This window comes from Branchiostoma belcheri, unplaced genomic scaffold (genome assembly GCF_001625305.1).
Source record: "Branchiostoma belcheri isolate BF01 breed outbred unplaced genomic scaffold, Haploidv18h27 scaffold1, whole genome shotgun sequence".
NCBI classification, from domain to species: domain Eukaryota; kingdom Metazoa; phylum Chordata; class Leptocardii; order Amphioxiformes; family Branchiostomatidae; genus Branchiostoma; species Branchiostoma belcheri.
In genome coordinates this window covers 9,950,683-9,975,254 of record NW_017802379.1, presented here as the reverse complement: position 1 = coordinate 9,975,254, position 24,572 = coordinate 9,950,683, and the positions used below count along the sequence as shown (strand labels likewise).

Sequence of the window (24,572 nt, the reverse complement as noted above, 5' to 3'; positions counted from 1 at the left end):
GTTTTCTGTAGGTGCACTGGTGTACCCAAATATTTTTGGAGGAATTTTAAAAATTAAATGTACATGTATAATAGTATACCAGATATTCTTGGTCTCTTGAGTATCAGAAAAATAATAAAATCTTTGTTGTAGTACTTGTTTAAGATTTTGAAGTTAGCTCTCATTTTAGATTCAAGCTCAGAAGAGGACCAGTAAGACCTGCAATAAGGTTTTGTTTTATACATGTATGGTGCACCCAAAAAAATTTTGTGCACCTAATTTTTTAGGTTGGGTGAACCAGTGCACCTATTCCCAAAAATGAATTTCGAGCCCTGCTGCAAAAACAAAACCACCGCAAACATATCAAGTAAATCCTCTGTATGTAATAATGACTGTCATAATTAAAACTGACATGTGAGAAACTGCCTGACGTCAATGGCACTATCCTTTTCCCATTATCTACCATACTGTTAATTGGGCTAATTTCAAATGTGGCAGCAACTCTGACTAATCACATTGGAAACAGCTGTGATATTTAGCCTTTGTTTAATTACATAATCTCTCACTGTTAGGCCACACCAATTTAATTTGTTGGTTCTTGGATATTTTCAGAAAAAAATATGAAACGACAGGGCGAAAAAAATAAAAACCGGTCTAGGCATCCTATTATAACCCCAAATGCTACGATAGGAGCCATAAAGTCAACACAAAAGGCTGGGTTAATATTTAAACAATGAATTTTGAACTTTTAATCAAACCACTGCATTGATTGGAAAAGCTGTAACAACTAGGAAGAAAATGGACTTACCTAAATATAAAAGGATGACATCCCGTCTATAAGTTTCAAATTTTGTGTCAGAAAAAATCTGCAATAAGCAAAACTCTGATGCAACGTTGACCAAACATCCAACGAAAACCGCGAAAAATCTGCGTCTTGCACAGGTGCAGTACGTTCTGCCGATGTGCTGGCTAAACATGCCTCCTCTCCTTGGGGCCAGACCAGTGGAATGGCTACTTTAAAATTTAACTTACTTGTTTAAGCCACGTAGTCAGACTACTGTGATATCAAAAATTTTAGTGGAATGTTTTGTATTTTAAGTTTTTAATGTTGAGATGAAACACTTCATTTTTACATGGGGATTAAAATGGAGTGAAATATGCTGTACTTGCTTGCAAATGTGGCCTATCTTAATTTTAACATGTTGAGATGAAACACTCCATTTTTACTTGGGGAGTGAAATGGAGTGAAATATGCTATACTTGCTTGCACATGTGGCCTCTCTTAATTTTAACATGTTGAGATGAAACACTCCATTTTTACATGGGGAGTGAAATGGAGTGAAATATGCTGCACTTGCTTGCACATGTGGCCTCTCTTAATTTCAACATGCCTTTTTCCGTTTCAGCAAAGATGTCGCAAGTTCCACCTGTGAAGAAATGGACAACGTTCGTGACGGGTGTACTGGAGTGCCTTCTGTTTGGTGGACTCATATTCGGCTGGGCCTCTCTTGTCATCGTACTTAAGGGCGAAAAATTTTTCAGCTGCCCTCCCTCCGTCAACGGACAAGAAAACGGCTTCTCTAACAGTAGCATTGGCACGGCGGCAACACCAGTCATTTTTTCAAACGAAACGCAATTCACGACGGTTTCGCCTACGAGCGGTTCGAATGCATCTGACGTAGACTCCTGTAGCGCACCAGTAAGCGTATGCACGTATCAGGATGAACAATTGTCGCTGGTCTTCACGATAGCCAGCGCGTGTCTCAGCTTCATGGCGCTTCCCAACGGTATCCTGTACGACAAGTTTGGTACCAGGAAGACCAGGATAGTGGCAAGGTAAGGCCTGTCTGTCCCAGGGCTTGAAATTAAAGGTGGTCCAATGGCCACTGACCATAAAAATTTAGGCTGGGGCAACTAAAAAGACACTATGGAACATTTTTGGGACAATAGAAAAATAAACAACATCAGAATGTCAGCCCTTCTTTTGTTTATCAGGCACATGTCTCGGCTTTTGGATCTGGAAAAATCCCCCTGAATTTCCCGTCTACTCTGCAATTATAGTGCGCCTGGGAGTGAACATAAGCAAAATAAAGTTGACTCAAGTTGACGTCACAGAATACTGCCCCAAAAAATAGGTTGGGACACTTCATCCTCACTTCAGGACAATTGAAATTTATTTTTGGGACAGTGCTGGGACAATAGGGAGAAAAGTTAAGTTAAATAGCTTCCGTTGCATGGTTGTCGGGAGGTGATTTGGGCAGTTGATTGATAGGGAGGTCAATAAACTTGAAGGTCACAAAAACCCAAAATATTTCCCAGAAATCTGAAATCTTTGATTTCATTTTGTTTTTGGGGAGGTTCTTCTTTAACAATGTAGTGTCAGACCTTTGTAGTTTGTTACAATCTTTTTACCTCACAATTTTTTCAAGTTTATATTGAATTGGTGTCTTATCTTGTGTCCATCCCACAGTTTTACATACGCCATCGCCATGCTGATGACAGCCTTCACAACAGTTGGTAAGAACAAAAACAAACAACAACAGGGCTCGAAATACTGGGTACATGTACACCTTAGTGCACCCAAATTTGGAGCTGTGCACCCAATTTTTTTGTGGGTGCACCAGTGCACTCAAATATTTTTGCAGGCATTTTTGTACATCAAATGTATATTAGTATACAGGATATTCTTGGCATCTAAGTGTCAGAAAAATTATAAAATCTTTATTGTAGTATTTAAGCTCACATTTCAGATTCAATCTTAGAAGAGGAGCAGTAAGATCTGTAATTAGGTTTTCATATGGTGCACCCAACAATTTTTTTGTGCACCTAATTTTTTTAGGTCACCGGTGCACCAGTGCACCTATTCCCAAAAATGAATTTCGAGCCCTGAACAACAAAAATTTTAGAGTTAAACATAGTCAACAATAAGTATTCACTAGATACTGTTAATTCATTTATTTTCACAGGCACCTTATTTCAGGGTAGAAGGGTACAGGAAGTTTTCAGTGTTTTGAATTTGCAGTTGAAACAATTCTGTAGTACAGTACGATAGTAATGCATATTTACGATGTCATGAATTCGCAGTAGAGAAGTTACTGCAAAAACTGTGAAACCTAAATCACTGCTAACATGTCAAGGTTTAGGCCATACCAATTTAATTTGTTGGTTCTCGGATTGGCCTCTTCATTTTTTTCTGATTTGCAGAAAAAAAATTGGTTCTGAATCACCTCAAAAATGCTCATTTTTTGCCCCCAACAGTTAAGGAAAGTCCTTTTCTCCCTAGTTGCTACATCTATGAATGCAGTGGTTTGATTAGAAGTTCAGAATTCACTGTTAAAATATTAAACCAGCCTTTTGTGGTTTTGTGTTGACATCATGGCTCCTATCGTAGCATTTGGGGCTATATAATAGGATGCTTACACCTGTGTTTATTTTCTATTTTTTCGCCCAGTCGCTTCATATTTTTTGTGAAAAAATCCAAGAACCAACAAATTAAATTGGTGTGGCCTTACAGTATGACCATTTGGTAGCACAACAACACTGTTACAGAACCACCAATATGTATTTTTTCAGCGTCATCTGAGGTGTTGTTTGCCTCCATGTGCATCATGGCTGTGTCTGGAGGATACCTGCTCATCACCAACATGCAGGTAAAAAGCCCCACCTAGCGTATTAGAAGTGAACAACAGCAGGTTGATTGTGTCCAGCCAATGAATTCGAAGTTAGCCCACTTTTGAAGTAGTGTACCTGTAATTCACATTGGATGAAATAGGGGGTGCTTTTAACACACCACACTGTATTTCAGAAGGAAGTAATCATACTAGGCTATCTTGTGCTCTATACTTCAACCTTCTAATGATTTTACAGTCTTAGAAATCTTAGAAGTCACACAAATTTTCTCTCAAAAAATAGTTTTGGATTTAACCCTTTCCCTGCTGCCTAAACCTTATCAAATAAACTAAACGCCCATCAATCATACTTACCCGTTGCGCTGTGGGACTAAATAGACGTTTACATTTCAGGGTTGGAAATACTGGGTGCATGTGCACCTTAGTGCACCCAAAATTGTAGCTGTGCATCCAATTTTGTTTTGTGGGTGCACCAGTGCACCCAACTATCTTGGAGGTATTTTTGTACATTTTAAATGTATAATAGTATACAGGATAAAAAATTTTCCTAGAACTGTCCTAGTCTCCTAGAGTAGAACGTGTTGCCACCAAGTACAGTAGGGACGCCATCACCAGATACCGGTAGCTTTAAACAATGCAGTTACATGTAGATGTGCAAAGGTGTGACAGGTCATTTGGTGTAATATAGCCAGCTGTCACAGCGTCATGTGCCTTCAAGGGTGGTATGTTATGCTGAAGGGCAGTTACATTGTATACTGGCCATACAGATACAGAATTATACAGATACAAACAGGGACAGGTCCCGGGTACAGCCCTGGTTCTGATGCATTTCAGTTTTACACTATTAAACTGTATTTTACTGGATTGCTTTAACCAATATCTGGAGAAGAAACAGAGATCCTACCTACATGTACATGTATTAACCATATTCTTTAAACTAATATCCAAAATAAAACATTCTTTCCAAGGCCTTGTTAACTACACAGTCTAAGATATATCCCAGACACAAATCTAGTTGGTGGACCCTGAGTAGGGGGCTTGGTACATAAGGCATGTTTGCACAGGTGTGTGCCTCTTCTCTTTATGGTCAATATTGAAGCCAAACTGACCTCCTTACAGAATACCTTAAGAACACACCTGGGAAAGGTCAATGACCTTATGCCTGTAAGGGTGTGTCAAACTTCTAAGAAGTGGGAAGTTTGACCTAGACTTTACTTGTACAGGCATATTAAGGTTTAGAAGTACAACGTATTGCATTATAAGACATGCACAGCATGCTAAAAGTTTGCTCATAAGTTGGGGCTAAATTCCTAGGGCAGTCAGGTTGCAATATACTTTGCAAAATACAATGTACATGTACCTCCCATGGTACCGGTACATGTATAGTTGCAAAATGCAAACAAAAGTGTGTAGCAACCAGACAGAGGCACGATAGTCCAAATTTGAATATTATAATAAAGTGTTACACATGCATGTAGTGTGTTAGTAGGTTTTCTGTACTCCTGTGAATCATGGACACTAAATGCTGAGCTCCAAAGAAGGATACAGTCAGTAGAAATGAAGTGCCTTAGAAAAATTCTAGGGATAACATACCTGGACCGTGTTACAAACAAAGAAATCATTAAAAAAAACAGTGTAAAACAGCACTGTCAGTATGAAAAACTCCTGACAGTTGTGAAGAGAAGAAACCTTCAGTGGTACGGACATGTAATGAGATCAAATGGACTGTCGAAAACAATCCTTCAAGGAACAGTTACTGTAAAAGGAGCAAGAAAAAGGGGAAGGCAGAAGAAAATATGGGCCGACAACATCCAAGAATAGACAGGAAAAAACTTAGGGCAGCAAGGAGCTTCTTTGTTACCTTCTCAGCGTGGAAATAAGCTTTGTGCAGTGCTATACATGTTGGTTTATTAAATACCCTTTGGCCCCATGAGGGGCTAATCTTCCAGGGCTCAGCATCAGACAAAAATACAATACATAAACAAATATATACACAAAATATTGTCATGTACACATGTATGTGTAGTCATGAATTTTCTCAATGCTGTGCATGTTCTACTGAGTGTAAAGTATAGAGTCTTTCTATATGTTCATTACTTACTACAGTGCAAACTGTGTTAAAACAGAATTTTCCTGTTTTCACACACAGATTGGAAACCTGTTTGGAGACAAGCGGTCGACTGTCATCACGTTGGTGAATGGAGCCTTCGACTCTTCTTCCTTTGTGTTCCTTGTCGTTCTGGTAAGTACAGTGACTGTACTGGTACTTGGGCCAGAGAATAAGCTGGTTCACCATTTGAACTGTAAATGTCCAGTGCTAAACGGACCACAGTTACAATATAACAAGGCTGGACTCCAGGCTAACCATGTACATGTACATCATGTAGCTACATGACTTAATTTATGTTCATTCTATATTATTTTTAATCCAATGATTGATTTACTGTATAATGTTCTTAATTTTTTGTGTTTACCTTCTGTAACAATATAATTTGTCTAATTACAACATTGTAAAATTCATCTCTCTTCCTTTCAGTTGACATTTCAAAACATGAGTCATGACAGTAACGGTGACCTCATGCCAATCATAGTATCATTCCGATCTTGCGGAAGCAAGTTTCACAAATTTCTTTTTTCTCTACTTCCCACATGGATCCTTACACTTAATGCACCTGTTTTCCCTAAGATGTCACTAAAGTCATATTAGAATGTAGAATGTATTTTCACATGGTAGAAGGAGAAATGTTGGCAGAATAGAAGACTTGGTTGTGTAAAAAGACTTGGTTGTGTAAAAAGACTTGGTTGTGTAAAAGAGTCTCTTTACTCAGTGACTGATTGATTGATTGATTGACTTACCAACCTGATGAAACTATTCACAGATTGAGTGTAGAAAGGAGGTTTTCAGTGTTATACGCTTCAGACATTACTATAGCACTGTAGTAATGCATTTATTCACTGTGTCATGAATTTGCATTGTAGAGTTCACTGCAAACATATCTGTAAGCCACCATGAACATTTCAGAATTTACACTTTACCAGCTTCAATATGATTCCACTACAACCATTGACTTCTCTAACACTCAACAATATCACAACAAACAGTATAACAGTTGCAATTTTTTTTTGACAGAAAATCTACGAGGGCGGGGTGAGCTTCAAGGCCATTTTCCTCTTCTACGCTGTGGCCGCCTCGTTGTTGCTGTTACGTTCCCTCTTCCTGCTGCCGTCCAAACAGTTCCCCTGGCCCGTCCCACCAGACTACAACTATGGCATCTGCAGGGGCAAAAACACCAGCAGGAGACCACCTGGTGCTGATGTTGAACTGAACCACAACCATGAGGCAGGGGAACTGCAGCAGGAGGCCTTAATGTCCAACGGAAATGCACAGCAAAGTGAGAAGAGTGTTGCGTATGATTTCGATACTGTGTTTGAAAGGATATTTACTGCCGGAAACAGAAGTATTGTTTTGGGTGGCTGAGCTTTTATGGGTTTGTATGTATCTGAACTGAACCACAACCATGAGGCAGGGGAACTGCAGCAGGAGGCCTTAATGTCCAACGGAAATGCACAGCAAAGTGAGAGGAGTGTTGCGTATGATTTCTATAGTGTGTTTGGAAGGATGTTTACTTCCAGAAACAGAAGTATTGTTTTGGGTGGCTGAGCTATGGGTTTGTATGTATCTGTGTATTTGCCTGAACAGATTAGGTTGACAGCATCCCGGTGGAGGTAAGTCTTCAAGATTGACAGGCAAAATGACAGGACTTGAGATGAAAAATTCAATTCACATGTCATTGAAGCCAGGTGACAGTTTTTCAGCCAAGAAGGTTGTGAGCTGTTTAACAAACATGCAGCCACTCTCTCATTGGTTGAAACACTAATTGCCAAGCTATGATTGGTTGAACTGCTAATTGTGATAGACAGCTAGGATAACCTGTTCTTCTCTATAGATGAAGAAGAGGATGAGGAAGAGATCAGCACACCTGAGCTGTATTACCCCACCTTCATGAAGGGTCTGAAGTCTGGCATGTTCTACACACACATCTTCTGGTTCTCCGTCATCCAGCTCAGAAACTACTTCTTTATGGGCACGTTTAACCCTTGGATGACCAAGCTAGCCGAGGACAACGGCTGTGTAGGTGTGTGAAGTTCTGGGTTCCTGTAAGAGTGTTGTGAGCCTGGCAAGACCACGCTAATTACGCCAGAAGGTTAAATTTTTGGCTTGGGTATTTTCGAGTGACTGTGGACTATTTTTTGGTAAGCAAGTTACTGTTGGGGAGATGAAGGTCAAGTTCGAGTCTTTAACATAGCAGGTTGCTGCATTAACAGTAGACCTTTTGTGTCTATGTTAGTTTGTTTGGGAACAGGATAAACAAGATGCTGTGGATGGATCATGATAAAATTGAGTAGGTGGGTAAGGTTAAGGAAAAGGAAGGTCAAGTTCAGTAATGGACCCCTTAGCAGCAGCACTGCAGGGGCTCTTCGCAGGTTTTTGAGTTCAAGTTTTGGAATGCCGCAGTCAGCATTTTTGTAGTGTTGGATATTGCTTTATAATTGTGCATGCAGTGCTTTGAAAACTGTTATTGTCTAGTGTTAGAGCATGGACAGTCTTGCAATGTGGAAAAGTTCTGATTCCTCCAATCTTATGCCCTTGTTTTTTTACCTCCGATTCTGAATGTCCAGTCAAGAGTTACACGGAAGCGTTCGCCCTCACGCAGCTGTTTGGGGTGTTTTGCGCCCCCATGAACGGACTGATCATGGACACGTACCGCAAGTACGCCACCAAGAAGATGATGCAGGATAAGCAAGCAGGTAGGAATCATCTCTGTTCAAATGTACATCTTTTGAATCCAGTTGCTACATGTTGTACATATATAGTGCATCTCATTGCCATGTCGCCCACTGCAAATGAAAGGTACATGTAGACAAGAAATCAAAGGTCTCATACATCTGTGAAATACTTAGAGTTTAGGTGATCTTGTTTTGTTCAATTGCGATGATGCCATCTAATATACATGTACGTGACAGTGTTCGAAATACTTCTTTGAGCCAGGTAGCACAGTGTGAGCACGTCGGCAGAACGTACTGCGCCTGCGCAGAACCCCGGATTTTCGCGGTTTTCGTTGGATTTTCGGTCAACGTTACGCCAGAATTTTTTCCTGTTGCAGACGATATCTTTTCCAAAACAACATTTTGAAACCACAGACAGGATGCTAACCTTATATGGGCGAATACAACCTTATATGAGACATTCTGCCGAAGTGCTATGCACAATACATTACTAGTTTCGCGCAGGTGCAGTACGTTCTGCCGACATCCTCATCACAGTGTGCTACTTAGGGCAAAAGCTAGGTAGCACATACCAGGAAAGTAATTCAACACCACAGGCACAGGGTGACTGTTACCATGCAGCACCAGTTACCATGGTGATAGCCATTTGGTCCAGGTCGTTGACCAGTTTTTGTTTGAAGACGAATAAGCAACAGGGCAAAAACAACTTGTTTTCCCTCTGTGAAGATATGCTAAACACTAGTGGCCAGTTTTGGCCAGACAACATTGCAAGATTGCCAATATTGTATATGCCGTGGGTTAAGGTCCGGACTTACGAGTCTGGTACTGCACCTAAACCTCTGGACTTGAATCCGGACCTGAACCTAAATGTTAGTTTAGGTACACAGCACTACTAAACACATTGTCTGTATTTCAGGTGTTGAGCCAGCCTACACCAAAGCGAGCTTGGACCTTCGCTCCTGTGTGGTCGCCTTCAGTCTCACCACGTTCCTGGGTGTGCTGTTCTCCGTATGTGTGGTCATACCCGTCCTGCCCATCCAGTACCTATCCTTCATACTACAAGTCGTACTTAGGTCCTTTCTATACGGCGGGAACGCTACTTTTTTTGCAGTAGGGTAAGTTGATTTTTTGTGCTTATCTTAATCTTTGAAATGTGTTTGACTTTCAAAAAGACGTTTTGAACTGACATTTTGAACTGTCATTTATGACATCAAATTGAAGGCCCTTAGGTTACGTGTAAACTTCAACTTTTACATATTACCCATAATGCATCACAAGACACTGCACAGTTTGAACCATGAACCAGCTTATTCTGTTTGTTTTCTATTTCATCATTCGAAGTAGAAAATGTATCTTGTAAACTGTTTATTGGAACACATAAACTAATCTATTTGATTTTACAAGTTGTCTTTGTTTTATCTATATTTTGCAGTTTTAAGAGTACAATGTAGTTTGAAAAAACATGTCAATTTATAGTAGTCAAGAACTTCTGTTTGACTGTCATTTCTATTACTGTGGCATGAAATAGACATTCTCTTTGTTTTGTGTTTGTTTTTTTCAAGTCAGGCTCATCGGCAGAACGTATTGTAACTGCAAATTCTTCTAAGTTTTTGCCTGTTACAGACAATATTTTTTCTGACACATGTACAACATATTAAAACTATAGACAGACTGGTATTCTCAAATGCGCCAATGCGACCTTGAACGAGACATTCTGCTGAAGTGCTGTGCATAATACATGTAAATTACGGGTTTTGCACAGGCACAGTGCGTTCTGCCAACATGCTGCATAATGCTGTCCATAACATTTACACCACACACTGTACAAGGCCTAGGAAAAAAAAAGTTGTGTTTCCTGTGTCCCAACCGACCCTAGAAAAAACTGCAGACCCTAGGCTTTTATGGGGTGGACCCCTGCAAAGGACATAAAAATTTTTCTCACCCTATGATATGACATGTGATCATGAGTCACGAGACATTGTACAATCGGTTTACCAACATTGAAATTGAAAATATAATTGTCCTCATGCAAGTTTTACCTTGTTAAACTGTATTGTATAAGTTCAATCACTAGAGACTGCCAAAGTCTAATAAAAAAGAGAGAGAGAAAAAAAGATAATCCATTCCTACTGACCCTAATTTTATCAGGACTGAAACAGGATACACACCTTTTTTTCCTAGGCCCAACTGTAATAGTACATTCAGGGCTCGAAATGCTGGGTGCATGTGCACCTTAGTGCACCCAAAATTGGAGCTGTGCACCCAATTCTTTTTGCACCCAAATATTTTTGTAGGTATTTTTGTACATATTAAATAATAGTATGCAGGATATTCTTGGCATCTAAGCGTCAGAAAAATATTAAAATCTTTTTTGTACTTCTTGTGTAAGATTTTGAAGTTAGCTCCCATTTCAGATTCAAGCTTAGAAGAGGAGCAGTAAGATCTGTAATTATGTTTAATTTGTTTTATGTGGTGCACCCAAAAAAATTTTTGTGCACCTAATTTTTTAGGTTGGGTGCACCAGTGCACCTATTCCCAAAAATGAATTTCGAGCCCTGACATAGAGCTCTATTGGTGAAGGTTACATGCACACAATCTTTGGTGAACTAACAATGTCTCTGTCCTTCTCTGGACCAGTTACCCACCTCGCCACTTTGGCAAGATGTTTGGTGCAGACATGTTCATAGGCGGGGTAGTCAGCTGTTTCCAGTACCCCCTCTTCATTCTCACACAGGATGTCTTCCAGAAAAACCCTATGCCAGTAAGTGTTGTACTATAGGGTATATACACATGTATACAGTCAAACCTGTTCAAGTGACCATCTGGCCATTGTGACCACTTTTTGGTCCCTTAGGCCATGTCGATTTGATTATATGGATGACATCCGTGCGCGCATCATATTTCGGCCGTTTCCAAGAAAAAAAGTTTTCGACCATACTGTAAATCGTACAAAATAGTTGCAAAATGAGCAAATAGATACCGTAAGTTCCAAAAAAAATATTGGAAAATGATAATGCTGTTGAGCGCCAAAATCAAACCAAAAAGACGAAAATGTAAAGAAATGAATTTGAAGAGTAGATTACTCACCATAACAACCTTCATGACCATGTAGCAACTTTTTTTGGGGGCCATACATTTTTTTTATTTGCACGCTCGCATCAGTTTTGGGGTTTCCATAGGATGTCATCCATATAATCAAATCAACATGGCCTTACATTATAGACTGATCCCAAAGCCCCACCCACCTCAATCAAAATGCAGAGATCCAAAATAAAAACATGAAAATGAAGATATTTTACAGACATGCTCTCTCATTGGTTGAACTACTAATTGCTATTCTCTCATTGGTTGAACCACTATTTGCCATCCACCCATTGGTTGAACTGCTAATTGCTATTCTCTCATTGGTTGAACCACTATTTGCATCCACACAATGGTTGAACTGCTAATTGCTATTCTCTCATTGGTTGAACCACTATTTACCATCCACCCATTGGTTGAACTGCTAATTGATATTCTCCCATTGGTTGAACCACCATTTGCATTCCATTGGTTGAACTACTAATTGTGATGGACAGTTTGGATTGGTCTATTTATCCCATTGAAACAGGCATTTAAAATACTGTCTATAATGACCACCTGTTCACATAGGCCAGATTTTATTGGTCCCCTAATCAAGTGGTCTTCTTGTGCAGGTTTGACTGTATAACGCAGGAAAATTGTGGTACTAAATAGCTAGCTAGGAAGACCAGAGTTTATATGTATCATTTCAGTACCTGTACAGTTTCGGAATGCCGTAGCCCCCCTCCCTTTTTCCATAAACATCTTTTTTCTCCAGCTACCCTCCACGACACTTTGGGAAGATGTTAGGGTCCAACTATGGTGTTGGAGGAGTCATTCTCATGCTGCAGTACCCCATGTTCTTTTTGGATTTCACTTCAGTAAGGTTCTTGTGGTGAAAATGGTGTAGGGTCACTTTGAAGGTCACGCATAATTATGGTGTGATGGGGGTGGTAAGACTATACAATAGGGTGCACAAATTCCATTAACTGATTAACTTTGAACCCAGGTAGACACCATCCTAGTGTTGTTAACAGCAATCAGTCTATCCCATTTGTGCACATTTGTTTATAGTTACTAAGGCCACACCAATTTAATTTGTTGGTTGTCGGATATTTTCAGAAAAAGTATGAAGCAACAGGGTGAAAAAAAAAACTGGTCTAGGCATCCTCTTATAGCCTGAAATACTGCGATAGAAGCCATGAAGTTAATATTTAAACAATGAATTTTGAACTTTTAATCAAACCACTGCATTGATAGATGGAAAAACTGTAACAAGTAGGAAGAAAAGGACTTTCCTCAACTCAGGGCAAAACGAGCATTTTTGAGTTGATGCAGATCCAGATTTTTTATTATCATTATTATTTTTTTTATTTTTTGCAAATCAGAAATTGAAGAGGCAAATCCGACAACAAATTAAATTGGTGTGGCCTAATAGAGATATATTCACCGTCAAGTTAGATCTAAACTTCAATGGACCAATCAGAAGTGAGAACACAAAGATGAGGTGTAACAGTGACTTGTAAATCCCTCCCCTCAGGTAAACATCATCCTATTGGTGCTGACAGCACTGACCGTCATCCACCCTGTGTACCTGTACTTCCACTGTAAGTGGCTGGACCGGCAGTATCAGGAGAACGGGCCGCAGACCGTGAAGAAACGGCGACAGATGGAGGACGAGAATCTCCTCGTGGTGGACCAAGTGTCCACCATATAGATCTATCAGTTTTGGCGACGCCTCAGGGGCGGAGCCATTTATATAGTACTGCAATTGGTTGGAAATAATCGAAATATTCCACCAATGCATTCCCTAGGGAATTGCTTTTTTGGTGACACCTTGTTGGACCTACTCTCCAAGCTAGTGATGCATACCGGTTCACTAGACTTGGATCCGGACTTGTAAGAATGTTAAGGTTCAAGTTCAAAAAAACCTAAAAGTCAAGAACCGAGTCTGGACTTATTACCATAAAAGACTATTTCACATACCCCTTTTCTTTCCGAACCACCTAAAACTTTCCGTACATTGCAAAATCTTTGCTGCAAAATGAAGAAAACAGTGCTATCAGGCATCGTCAAGTACTGGCCTCCATGTTATGTGGCCAAAGTATCACCCAGACAACATTGCAAGGTTGCCAACATGCAATTTTGTACACGTCATGGGTTTAGGTCCGGAGTTACATGTACAAGTCCGGAACTGAACCTAAACCTCTGGACTTGAATCCGGACCTGAACCTAAAATTGAGTTTAGGTATGCATCACTACTCCAAGCAGAGGGTGGTTTTGGGGAGATCGTTACCTTTCTATGTGTCCTGTTTTTCTCTCGCTAACCCCGGGGCATATATAGAAAGGTTACGATCATCCCCACCAACCTCTGCTTCTTGTAGATGTTTCCTACATGTGGTTAGGAAAAATGTATCAGTTGCCACTGACTTTATGTTCATTAGCAGATTTCAGACCACAGAAAAGTGTTTTGGAATAATGCATTGGAACTGTGGAGGGGATTGTATGACGTAATTCGTTCAGGTATTACACACAGTCCACCACTTACTGAATTCCTCCACATACTACCCAATTCCTGGCACCAGGCACATGCTGAGCCACCTTTAGGCTTGACCTTCTTGTCAATCCTCTCCCTGCAACTGTCTTTGCTGCAGGCAAACGTGCACACAAACCCGTAGACAACACCACCCAAAACATTACCTCCATACATATTGAATGTAATTTACGGAGGTAAATCTCTCTAACCATGAATCAGAAGAGCTAATTGTTGTGACTGTCAAAAGGATGAAATGTTTGTAATATTGGATGCAATCGGGACATACAAATACAAGTGTGTGCGTGAAAAGCTAAGCATTTGTATCGATGCATCAAAACCTGCAAAGTGAAATAACATTTTTTTCTATTAATTTTAAAGCTCAAAAAATATAACATCCATAATATTTCATGGAGGTAACTAGACAAAAATGCCAAAAAATACTGTGCAGTATTTTGTTCTTAACTATGTTGATTTGAGGTTTTGTAATTTTATTTTTCCAGCCTTCTGAAAATATTTACTTGTGAAATTACGTATATTTATTAATGAAAGAAATTACTCAAGTTTATCCTTGCTGAGTTATACTCTTACTACTGTGTACATGTACTGACAAATACATTAACTGTTCTTTATAACCAAAGACATTTATTTACGTGTATAGTGTTGCTAAAGAGTATTTTATACTGTGGCAATATTGTAATGTCTGAACATGTAAGTATGTAAGTTGATGCGCTTTTGTGTAAAATCTATCTGTTTGGTGCACATATGTTTATAGAGGTACATTCACATGTTAGAAGTTCCTATACTTATTTTTTAGTAAGTTAGACCTGAGTGTGCCATGACAAAAAATTGACGCATTTTTGTAACACCTCCATGAACAATAGACCAATCCTGACTAGTGAATCACATTAGCAGTTCAACCAATGAGAAGGTGGTAATTAGTGATTTGACCAATGAGAGAGTGGCTGCATGTCTATGTTTTTAACAAGTTGGGCAGAGCTTTGGAATTGGTCTATACAAATGTGCTGCCATACTGTTCCTAGTATGTAGTGTTATGGGTTGATTAAAAAAAGCCAGTCTTAGCACAGTGAAGAACTTATTGTAGTTGGATACATACAATGTAGTACCCAACATGTTGTCATTGATAGTACCAAATTCATGACATATCAGTTGTCAAAAAAGTGTTGATGCTTGGTAGTGTCTGTATGAGCTATGTACATGTACATGTCCATGTTATTTTTCTTGACTATACAAGCCATGAAAATTATATGTGTTCTGATACATATTTTCAGTGAAAGGCTTTAAGAGCCATCTTGTTTTATGTTTGAACAGATATTCTCTGAAATGGAGGTTTTTGTAGGTGATAGCTTTATGAAAGAGTTTAGAATGGCAGTCAAAAAGTTCTAATGTTCTAAAATCCTGTATGTACTTTAGGCCACAGCAAGTAGTTTTTATGGATGACATCAGCGCGCCCATTAATTTTCGCTAGCTTGTGGGAAAAAAAAGAAATTTTGTTGCCTTTTGACAGTGGTCAACATGCCGAAAATGGGCAAAGATGTCTGTTGCCATGCTGGAAGGTGGATGGCAGATAACTATGAAGAGAAAAGACAAGAAAAGGCTCTGATTTAATGTTTTGTTTCTTACTTTGATGCAGTGATATGTGATGCTGGCTGTGTATATGTGATGTTCCCACTGAATCAAAACCATTTGTACAATGATTGAGTCAAAATTTTAAATTGTAGGAATCTTTTTTTTTTACCCACCTTGTTTTTTTTTTGCCTGCTCGCATTAGATTTGGAGTCTGTGGAGGATGTCATCCATAAAATTTACTTGCTGTGGCCTTAGAGACATTTTCTAGGTGCTGTTCTACCTCAAAATGTTGTAAGAAGAGAGACGTTATGGTACTCTGTTATAGTGTGGGAACAACAGTACTGACTGTAAACTGAACTCATTTTATTTTCTTTGGTATAAAATTTTTTGTATAGAACAACAGACAAAAAAATGGATAATGATAATGTTCAGCAGAGCGATGTTCATGAGTGAGCAGAATAAAATTTTATAATATAGTCCAAATATTACAATTTTTTTATAAGAACAGTGAAAACCCTTGCTGACCATTCTGCATTAACTGATACATATTTGGAGCATGGATAAGCGCACAGCATTATAATAACTGTTTGTCAATGAATAATTTCATTTTTTTATTACGATTGTGCCATACTTGGCCATGCTTGAATTTTTTTCAAAACTTTTTTGTTTTCCACCATTGTGCATTATTATTATTCAAATATTGTATAATACGAAGCCACACCTTGTTTATGTTAACAATGTGATTATAACAAATCTTTCTTGATAGTCCGAATTTGTATATGCTTTAACCAGGCTAGTGTTTTAATTATTGATATGTACTTAAAGGTTTCAATTATTACTTCTAAGAATAGCTAAATTGATGATGCTTTAGCTTGATTTTTAATGCATTGCGTGCATGCGCAAAAATGTTTTTCGTTTATTTTCTGGATATGGAGGCATTGTTGCTAAATATTGTATATTATGTTATTATACATGACCACTATCCTGCAATGTATAAATATAACTACATTGGAATAGTCATTGCAATGTACACTATTGTATTCAGTTGTATGATTCTAAAAGGTTTGTCAGAATAGCGCAACTGCTTTTTTGACCAATATTAGAATGGGAGCATCTCAAAATCGCCTTTCATTTGGTCATTAAAGTCTTCTCTCAGAGTTATACCGCACATAAGGCCATGTTGATGTGATTATATGGATGGCATCCTCGCGTGCATGAATTTTCGGTCGTTTCCAAAAAAAAGTTTTCAACCATACTGTAACTGGTACAAAACAGTTCAAAATGAGCAAATATATGCCATAGTTTGAAAAAAAAACATTAGAAGACGATACCAATGTCGTAGAATGTCAAAATCAAACCAAGAAGACGAAAATGTAAAGAAATTAATTTGAAGACTAGATATTCACCAAACCATACTCAGTGTCATTTGTTCAACCTTCAAAACCACGTAGATTTCATAATGAAAGCAACTTTTTTTGGCCAAACTTTTTTTTATTCGCACACTAGCATCAATTTTGGGGTTTCCAGAGGATGTCATCCATATAATCAAATCAACATGGCCTAAGGAGGAAGATTCAAAGCGAGAATGACAAATCAAAAGGTCAGACACGGGAAAGGGGGGAAACGTTCTAAATCAGACAGTAGAGCATAGACTGTAGGCAAATTTGGCTCGAAGGAGAAATTAGAATCATCAGCTGTACTGGAAAATTTTGGATAGACACACACACACACACATGTATGTCTTTAGTTTGCTACTTTATTCACCATGGCTTCATCCAATACGAACTCAGCATCTTATACAGAACAAAGTATATAGCACCATTGTCCTAGGCATGACTAACATTAGGAACCGGTATACATAAAACTAAGAATGTTCAACAGAAATGTATTACCAGTTAGATGTTGCCCACCTAGATTGTAACGTAACGGTTTTCTTTTAACATTAGATCTAACATTACTAGAATACGATAACTTCTTTCTTTAAAAATTCAAAGATAAACGAACCACCTTCAGGTAGCCATTTTGCACCGAAATGGGTATTGGTAACACAGCGAGTAGAAGGTTAAACGACAAGTGATAATACTATCATGAAAGTTCATCTGTGTTGGAGTTACATGTTTAAAGTTAAAACTTTTGGTCCAACACAAAAATTCTCTCACCTAGAGCTTTCAACCAGTCACTCTGGTCTTCCTCAGTAGACTGACCCAGTGAAGATTGTCAAGTGGCTTCTTTGAAGTGTGACGTCAACACTGGGTCAAAGGTATCTGGTAGACGATGTCAGCCCCCGTCACGGTTCAATGAAGGGTGATGGGCCCTTGTGTATATAGCTTCCTTCACCCTCTCAAGAAATAGTCTTGTTCAGTGTCCGAAATCCTTACAGTGTCAAGTGTTGTGCTGGAACAAAAGTTTTAAGCCTAAACAGACAAGTGATAATGGTGACTCAAGTTACTAGTACATGGTTTACTTCTTCCCCTCCACGGCTGGCTTGTCTTGTTTCTGGATGGGGACGGTTCTCTCCGGGCCGGCCGGCTCCAGGGCCTTCTGTGTGGGCGCCTCCACCGTCAACACTCCGTCTGTGGCCAGGGACGACGTCACCTGGGTGGGGAAGATGTCAATAGGTGTCTGATTAGTTTTCAACAGACCAAAGATTTTGGCCTTGTTCATATGAAACCACCCGAACCGCGATGCGGGTAACTCGCATTCCTCACATCTGGTCCACGTGCCATACATTTCTTGCAAACCGTGCCCGATCACGATTCTGCGAAACTGCATTCATTATGTTGTTTGATGAAAACACGCTAGGTAGCATGTTATTAATGTCAGACGAGGTCAACGACCTGTTTGCTGGTGCCCCCCCTTCCAGCGTACCTCAGCCAAATGCCAACGTAGTCCCGCCAGAGGCGGTGAAGCTCGTACTAGAACGGACATATTATTTGACCATTACTGCTCTTTAAGTTGCTGCCACGTATTATAAATAAAGAAATATCACCGCGTAATCCATGACCAGGTGAAGTCACGTTGAAATCACATTGCGTTCAGACGCAAATCACAATGAACCGATTCGAAACCACCTCTAAAAGTGGTTCGGGGTCGAGGCGCTTTCAATGTGATTTGGAGCATTCAGATGGAGCCACTTGAAACCGGCTTCGGGGGGAAACCACATGTAAAGCGCCTTCACTGACTTCATATGAACAGGGCCTTTATGACAGCTCTGTTGGGTATTTAGTGGTGTTGTGAATGGCTTTATTCATATTTATGAATTCCTCACTGCATTATATACTGTAAATTCCTCCCAGCCTGCAGTGAGACCATTTTGACCTCCAATTTGACCTTCCTGTCAGTCTATGGTTACAAACTCTCCCCTTCGCTTCTTTTATTCAACTGATTATGAACATAACGTTACAAGCAAACAAACAGACACAACAAAAACTAAACCTCTATACTTGGAGGCGATTTAAACAATCACTCACTTGAAATTAGTTGTTTCTTACACATATCAATATGAGGGATGGGGAGGGGCGGTATGAGGCCAAATTTCAAGTTTGTCTAACATTACATTACCACCAATAGTACTTAGAATTCCTCTGACTCCACACAACCACTCATGAACTTTTATGGACAATCCTAATAAACAAAGATGCATCCAAAGGAAGAAAAGTTTGTAGTTCTCTGTTTGCAGATTTCGTACAAAATCTCTCTACCATATCTACAAACATGTTATCCTAACTCTCCAAGCAGATGTTAGGGTGTGTTGGACGTCCAAAACAAGCCTAGCTAACGTCTGCCAAGAGAATACTTGGCAGAGAGAAAATGAGTTTTTTTGTGGTGTTTGAAGTTCACAATTAATTGAAACAAGAGTTAATAGGCACCAAGAGTTAAATACCTAGACTTTTTGACTCTGAACTGAACCACGCGACAACGAGCACCAAGTGACAACGTCTAGCGATATATTAGACGTTAAACAAGGACAACAACAACAACATGTAGAAGTACTAGCTGCGGCGACTGTTGCAGGGCTTCTCTTGCTTGCAGTCTTAAGCCCAAACGTAAAAGACTACAAGCAAGAGAAGCCCTGCAACTGTCGCCGCGGCTATAGAAGTACCTGAGTTATGTTCCCGATGTTATGATTTCATTGAAACGGGCCACCGCCAAGATAAAACCACCGCAAAAAAAATTTAATCCTCTACGTTACCTTCTCGGGGTCCACTCCCTCCGGCAGCAGGTATTTCCTGGTGAACTCCCGCTGGATGAATCCGTGCTCGTCCTGTTTCTCCTCGTGCCTGGCGTGCACCACCACGTAGTTCCCTACGGTCTTCACCTTGACTTCCTCGGGAGAGAACTGGTTCACGTCCACCATAACCTTGAACTTCTTATCGTCCACCTCCAGACGGGAGTCCGGACTGGGCGGCACCCCCGGGAAGGAGAACGGCTGGATGTGCATCCCGGGGGTGGGGCTGGTGGGTCCCGGGGGGCAGATGGCGAGCCCGGGCGGCGGCTGGCCGTATCCCGGCCACCAGGGGATAGCCGGGCTAGCGAACATTCTCTCATAGTCGTCTGACATTGGGAAACCGCCGAACGGGCGCTCCAGCCGCTCTAACATGGCGCGATGATGCTCCGACATCCTCCGCCTCCACTCCTCAGAAAATCCCCCGAAGGACGAGAAGGACAGGGGGATCGTTCTTTCGTCTTTTCCTGCCATTTTCGAAGACAAAAACCACCTCCGAGTCCTCACAACAAAGATGGAGCTCAGTGCACTAGCCTAGGCGACAGGGATGAAATCTTACCCGGGTGTGAGCAGACAGCGGCCGACCATATCGGGTTTTATACCCCCTGACCCCACCCCCATTTTGAACGTTCTCGGAGTTCCGAGCAAAGCCGCACGTACATAGCCTTCATCGCAGACTTGTTGGGTGTCGGCGGTATTTTTTTCTGTGAGCGACGCGAGTAATATGCGGCCGGAGGGAAGGTTTGCTGCCGAGTTTTTGCCGCGGAGAGAAGGATTCGCGCTCCAACAATCCTTCTCTCCGTGGCAAAAACTTCCTCGGCAGCAAATCGTCCCTCGCGGCCGCATATTACTGGCGTCGCTCACAGAAAAAAATAACGCCGACGCCCAGCAAGACTGCGAAGGAGGCTAGCACGTACAGTTGTACACCCTACGCCCGGCCCATTGATGGTATCTCACGCAATAAGGCCAGGAATATACGAGAAACGTCTACTGTATGAGTCATGTGTGGATTTAACTAGACCTTTAATACATCGGGCCAGCTACAGAAATGATTATATTCCATACTCTCCAAGCAGAGGTTAATAATTTTTTTGAGGGAATCTTTTTAGGCGTTTTGTCAGGCTTTTTCTATTTTGTCGACTTCTCTTTGGTTATGCTAGGATCTGATAAAGAATAGAAAGCTCTACAAAACGTCTATTAAAGAAGGCTTAAGTTTTAAAAAAGTTTAAAAAGAAGGCTAAAAACGCCCAAATAGAGGCCTGGAGAGTAAATATTCCAGGAGGGGAGAAGTCTGTAAAATTGTTGCAAAGTTTGTCAACTAAGGCCACAGCAAGTAAATTTTATGGATGACATCCTCCGCCGACTCCAAATCTAATGCGAGCGGGCGAAAAAAAACAAGGCGGGCGGAAAAAAACAAGGTTCCTACATTTCAAAATGTTGACTCAATCATGTACAAATGGTTTTTATTCAATGCGAACATCACATATCACTGCATCAAAGTAAGAAACAAAATATTAAATCAGAGCCTTTTCTTGTCTCCTCTCTTCAGTTATCTGCCTCCCGGCATGGCAACAGACATCTTTGCCCATTTTCGGCATGTTGACCACTGTCAGAGGGCAACAAAATTTCTTGTTTTTTTTTTTTCAAAATCAGGCGAAAATTAATGCGCGCGTGGATGTCATCCATAAAAATTACTTGCTGTGGCCTAAACGTCTAAATTTGTAACGTGAATGTGTTAACGTCAGGTCTATCTGATGTTTGTTTGATGATTGTTAACTTGTTCTACAATGTTGGAACATGCTAGAAATATCCTATACCCGAGTCATACTGGAAAGAAGTGTTTATAGATTTTTTAATAGTCTCAATCAAGCTAGGAATGATTTCCCGTGGTTCTGACAAACCTGTCGAATGTTCGAGAAGTTGTAACATTTCTGTCATGTCTTAAGTGTCACTGTTACTTGCTTGTAACAATTTGTTCGCAATTCGATATTTGTTTAGGCCACACCAAGTAAATTTTATGGATGACGTCCGCGCGCGCGTTGATTTTGGCCTGTTTGGCCTAGAAAAAAAACAAGAAATTCCGCTTCCTGTAACTATGACCAAAGAGTCACGACAGTGCCGAAAATAGGTTTGTACGGACCAAAGGTCCAAAGCTTATGAAGCATCAAGCAAGGAAATAATGACTTCAATAAGGAATTCAGTTTGGTACATGCTGCCACATTTGAAGAAACTTGCTGACCGCTCCATCTATCTCCCCAAAGCACAAGACGACAACTGCTGTTCCACCTGATTTATTGCTGTTTTGATGATGAATAAGACTTCTTGCTTGTTACACTGTGTCACCTCTTTCAATTTGTGTCCTAACATTTGTCGTCTCTTAGTATATTTCTAATCTAGGCATCTTGTTTCTCAGGGCCTTTCTTGTTTTTTTTTTCGCCCTCTCGCATTAGATTTAGGGTCTCCAAAGGACGTCATCTATAAAATTTACTTGGTGTGGCCTTAACGTTACTTGCTTGTAACAATTTGTTCGATATTTGTTTAGCATGATGAGACGGCAAGAATATACTAGAAACGTCGACATGACATCATCATTTTATGGACTCTGGAGTTAATTATATAAAAATGACGATCATTCACTAGTTTCCCATCCCCAGAATGCATTGCGAATCTTGGGGGGTAAATCTCATTTGCATAGCGCAGGAAGGCATCCTGTTGTTCAACAACTTGTTTTTGGCGACGTCTCAGGGAGGAGCCTAATGGTACTAGTATTGTGTGCAGTTTGCAAGAATTCTAGGAATGGTACAGGCATTTTGTCCACAGGAATGGAATGTCCACAGGCATGTCTCTGACCCACATCTATGCCCACATTCCTGGAACCCTGAAGACCTGTCTGCCCCAACTTTCTGTGCCCCGGGGCTCGTTCACTATACACTCAGGGGAGGAGTGCACTGTATCTGTACCAAGTCTTCCTCAAAATAATGGAATGATGGCAGTGCCATGCAAACAATAACCCTAACAGCAACCACCGTCGCCATGGCAATGTATGTTTTCATTGCCAGTCTTGTTCGGTGTGTTTTGAGGTGTTGGGGGCATTTTATGCTCAACATTAAATTTACTAGATCTTTCTTAGTTCCATGATCATATGAGTCAAGTCATTCTTTAGGTGTCCATGTGGGGAAGTGAAATGTGATGTTGTTGTATTTTGACCATCTTCCGAAGACCTTTTTCTCTGCGAAGAAGCGATGTGTCTGTTTCTTTAATTTTTCCATCCTGTTGTATTCATCGCATTCTTTCCCGCGGCCTTTGTCGTAATAATGGTACACCGCCGGGTAAGCATTCGGGTCCCTGTAATTAGCACAAACAACATCTGGTTAACGAAAAAAAAACATTTTCAGAAAATTATTTCATCGGGTTGGTGCAACGTAGGATATTGGTTGTTGTTTTTTTTTTCACACAACCAGTAATATCTCTCACCTGCCATGAAGTTCATATGTGTTGGCAGTTACATGTTTAAAGTTAAAATATTATTTGGTCCGATACAAAAATTCTCTCACCTATGACCTAGAGCTTTCGACCAGTCACTCTGGTCTTCCTCAATAGACTGACCCAGTGAGACTTGTCACGTGGCTTCTTTGAATTTAATGTGACGTCAACACTGAGTAAAAGTATCTGGCAGTCCGGGACGGACTACCAGATCGTCTACCAGATACCTTTGACCCAGTCACTAGTACATGTTTGACTGTGCATATCATTGGCTAGGTGGTCCTTATGTCAGGGGTGCCAGAGTATACAGTGCAATTTTATGGACTACAATGCAATTTTACGGAATACAGTGCAATTTTATTGAATACAGTGCAATCGTATTAGTCTACAGTGCAATTGTGCAGAATAAAGTGCAATCGTATTAGTATTCAGTGCAATTTTACGGAATACAGTGCAATCCTATTAGTATACAGTGCATTTTACTAGTAAATGCAGTGCTGTATACTAATACTGTATTCCGTAAAATTGCACTTTATACTAATACCATTTTACTGTATTCCGTAAAATTGCAGTGTATACTCTGGCAACCCTGTATGTAGTGGTGGTCACTAGCACAGGTTCGACTGTGATAAAAACAAGTAATCAAATAACATCAAAGACAAGTAGAAAATCATGGGGGTCAGAATCTTGGATACCGAACAGGATTACTTCAAGAGAGGCATGCATAAAAGAGGCCATATACATCAGGGCACTTCAACCATCGCTCAACCGGGACGGGGGGCGATATCGACTTCAGACAACCTTTAACCTTTGCTGACGTCACACGTGGGAAAAATCACGTGTCCACAACATTTGGGTCAGATAGCTGAGGAAGACTGAGTGATTCAGTCGAAAATTTCTGGTGAGTCAAATTTTGAGTTGGAAAACAGTTTAAGTTTTTCATAATGTAATTTACCAACTCAGATGAACTTTCATGCTGAAGTAAAAAACCACTTTACCTGCAGTTGTCTCCGTTGCTCATGCCGTACACTTTGATCCGGTCACACATCTCTGTAGCCAGGACCATCGTGAACCAGCCTGTGCTGAGCCAGATTTCTCTTCGACTTTTAGACCCCAAACACAAAAAAAATATCTTTGATATATGATATTTTACTTTATTATCTCCATTTATTACCGCTATTATCATATAGCCTATCAAACCTTACTTCTCCTTCTCCTTCTTCTTCTTCTTCTCCTGCCATTTTTTAAATGGATTCAGCTTCTTCATTTTAGGGCCTAAGGTCCT

General features: G+C 40.2%; 3 protein-coding genes across 5 annotated transcripts in view; 1 reads left to right on the top strand and 2 right to left on the bottom strand.

Moving 5' to 3' along the window:
* The first annotated feature begins 1,388 nt into the window (after positions 1 to 1,388).
* LOC109480081 (solute carrier family 43 member 3-like) lies at positions 1,389 to 13,372 on the top strand. 3 transcript variants are annotated; one of them, XM_019782343.1, is made up of 11 exons: positions 1,389 to 1,815; positions 2,450 to 2,496; positions 3,553 to 3,629; positions 5,758 to 5,850; positions 6,739 to 7,000; positions 7,556 to 7,744; positions 8,289 to 8,417; positions 9,313 to 9,511; positions 11,034 to 11,157; positions 12,235 to 12,337; positions 12,997 to 13,372. In XM_019782343.1, exons 1-11 carry the CDS (start codon positions 1,391 to 1,393, stop codon positions 13,065 to 13,067), a joined length of 1,719 nt encoding a protein of 572 aa, XP_019637902.1. In that variant the 5' UTR covers positions 1,389 to 1,390; the 3' UTR covers positions 13,068 to 13,372. The 3 variants fall into 3 exon arrangements, with proteins under 3 accessions (XP_019637902.1, XP_019637965.1, XP_019637832.1); XM_019782406.1 differs by lacking the exon at positions 11,034 to 11,157; XM_019782273.1 differs by lacking the exon at positions 12,235 to 12,337.
* Positions 13,373 to 17,810: 4,438 nt separating this feature from the next.
* Positions 17,811 to 20,460, bottom strand: LOC109484302 (alpha-crystallin B chain-like). Its single transcript, XM_019787591.1, has 2 exons — positions 19,772 to 20,460; positions 17,811 to 18,174 (listed from the first exon to the last, which is right to left on the bottom strand). The coding sequence occupies exons 1-2, from the start codon at positions 20,276 to 20,278 to the stop codon at positions 18,040 to 18,042; spliced, it is 642 nt and encodes a 213-aa protein (XP_019643150.1). The 5' UTR covers positions 20,279 to 20,460; the 3' UTR covers positions 17,811 to 18,039.
* Positions 20,461 to 22,841: 2,381 nt separating this feature from the next.
* LOC109472308 (alpha-N-acetylgalactosaminide alpha-2,6-sialyltransferase 5-like) overlaps positions 22,842 to 24,572 on the bottom strand; it is a 5,255-nt gene continuing 3,524 nt past the window's right edge. The window contains exons 5-6 of the mRNA XM_019772032.1: positions 24,286 to 24,390; positions 22,842 to 23,149 (exon numbers count right to left, since the gene is read on the bottom strand). Of these exons, the coding sequence (XP_019627591.1) occupies positions 22,957 to 23,149; positions 24,286 to 24,390 (298 nt within the window). The 3' untranslated portion in view covers positions 22,842 to 22,956. The remainder of the gene's footprint in view (positions 23,150 to 24,285; positions 24,391 to 24,572) is intronic.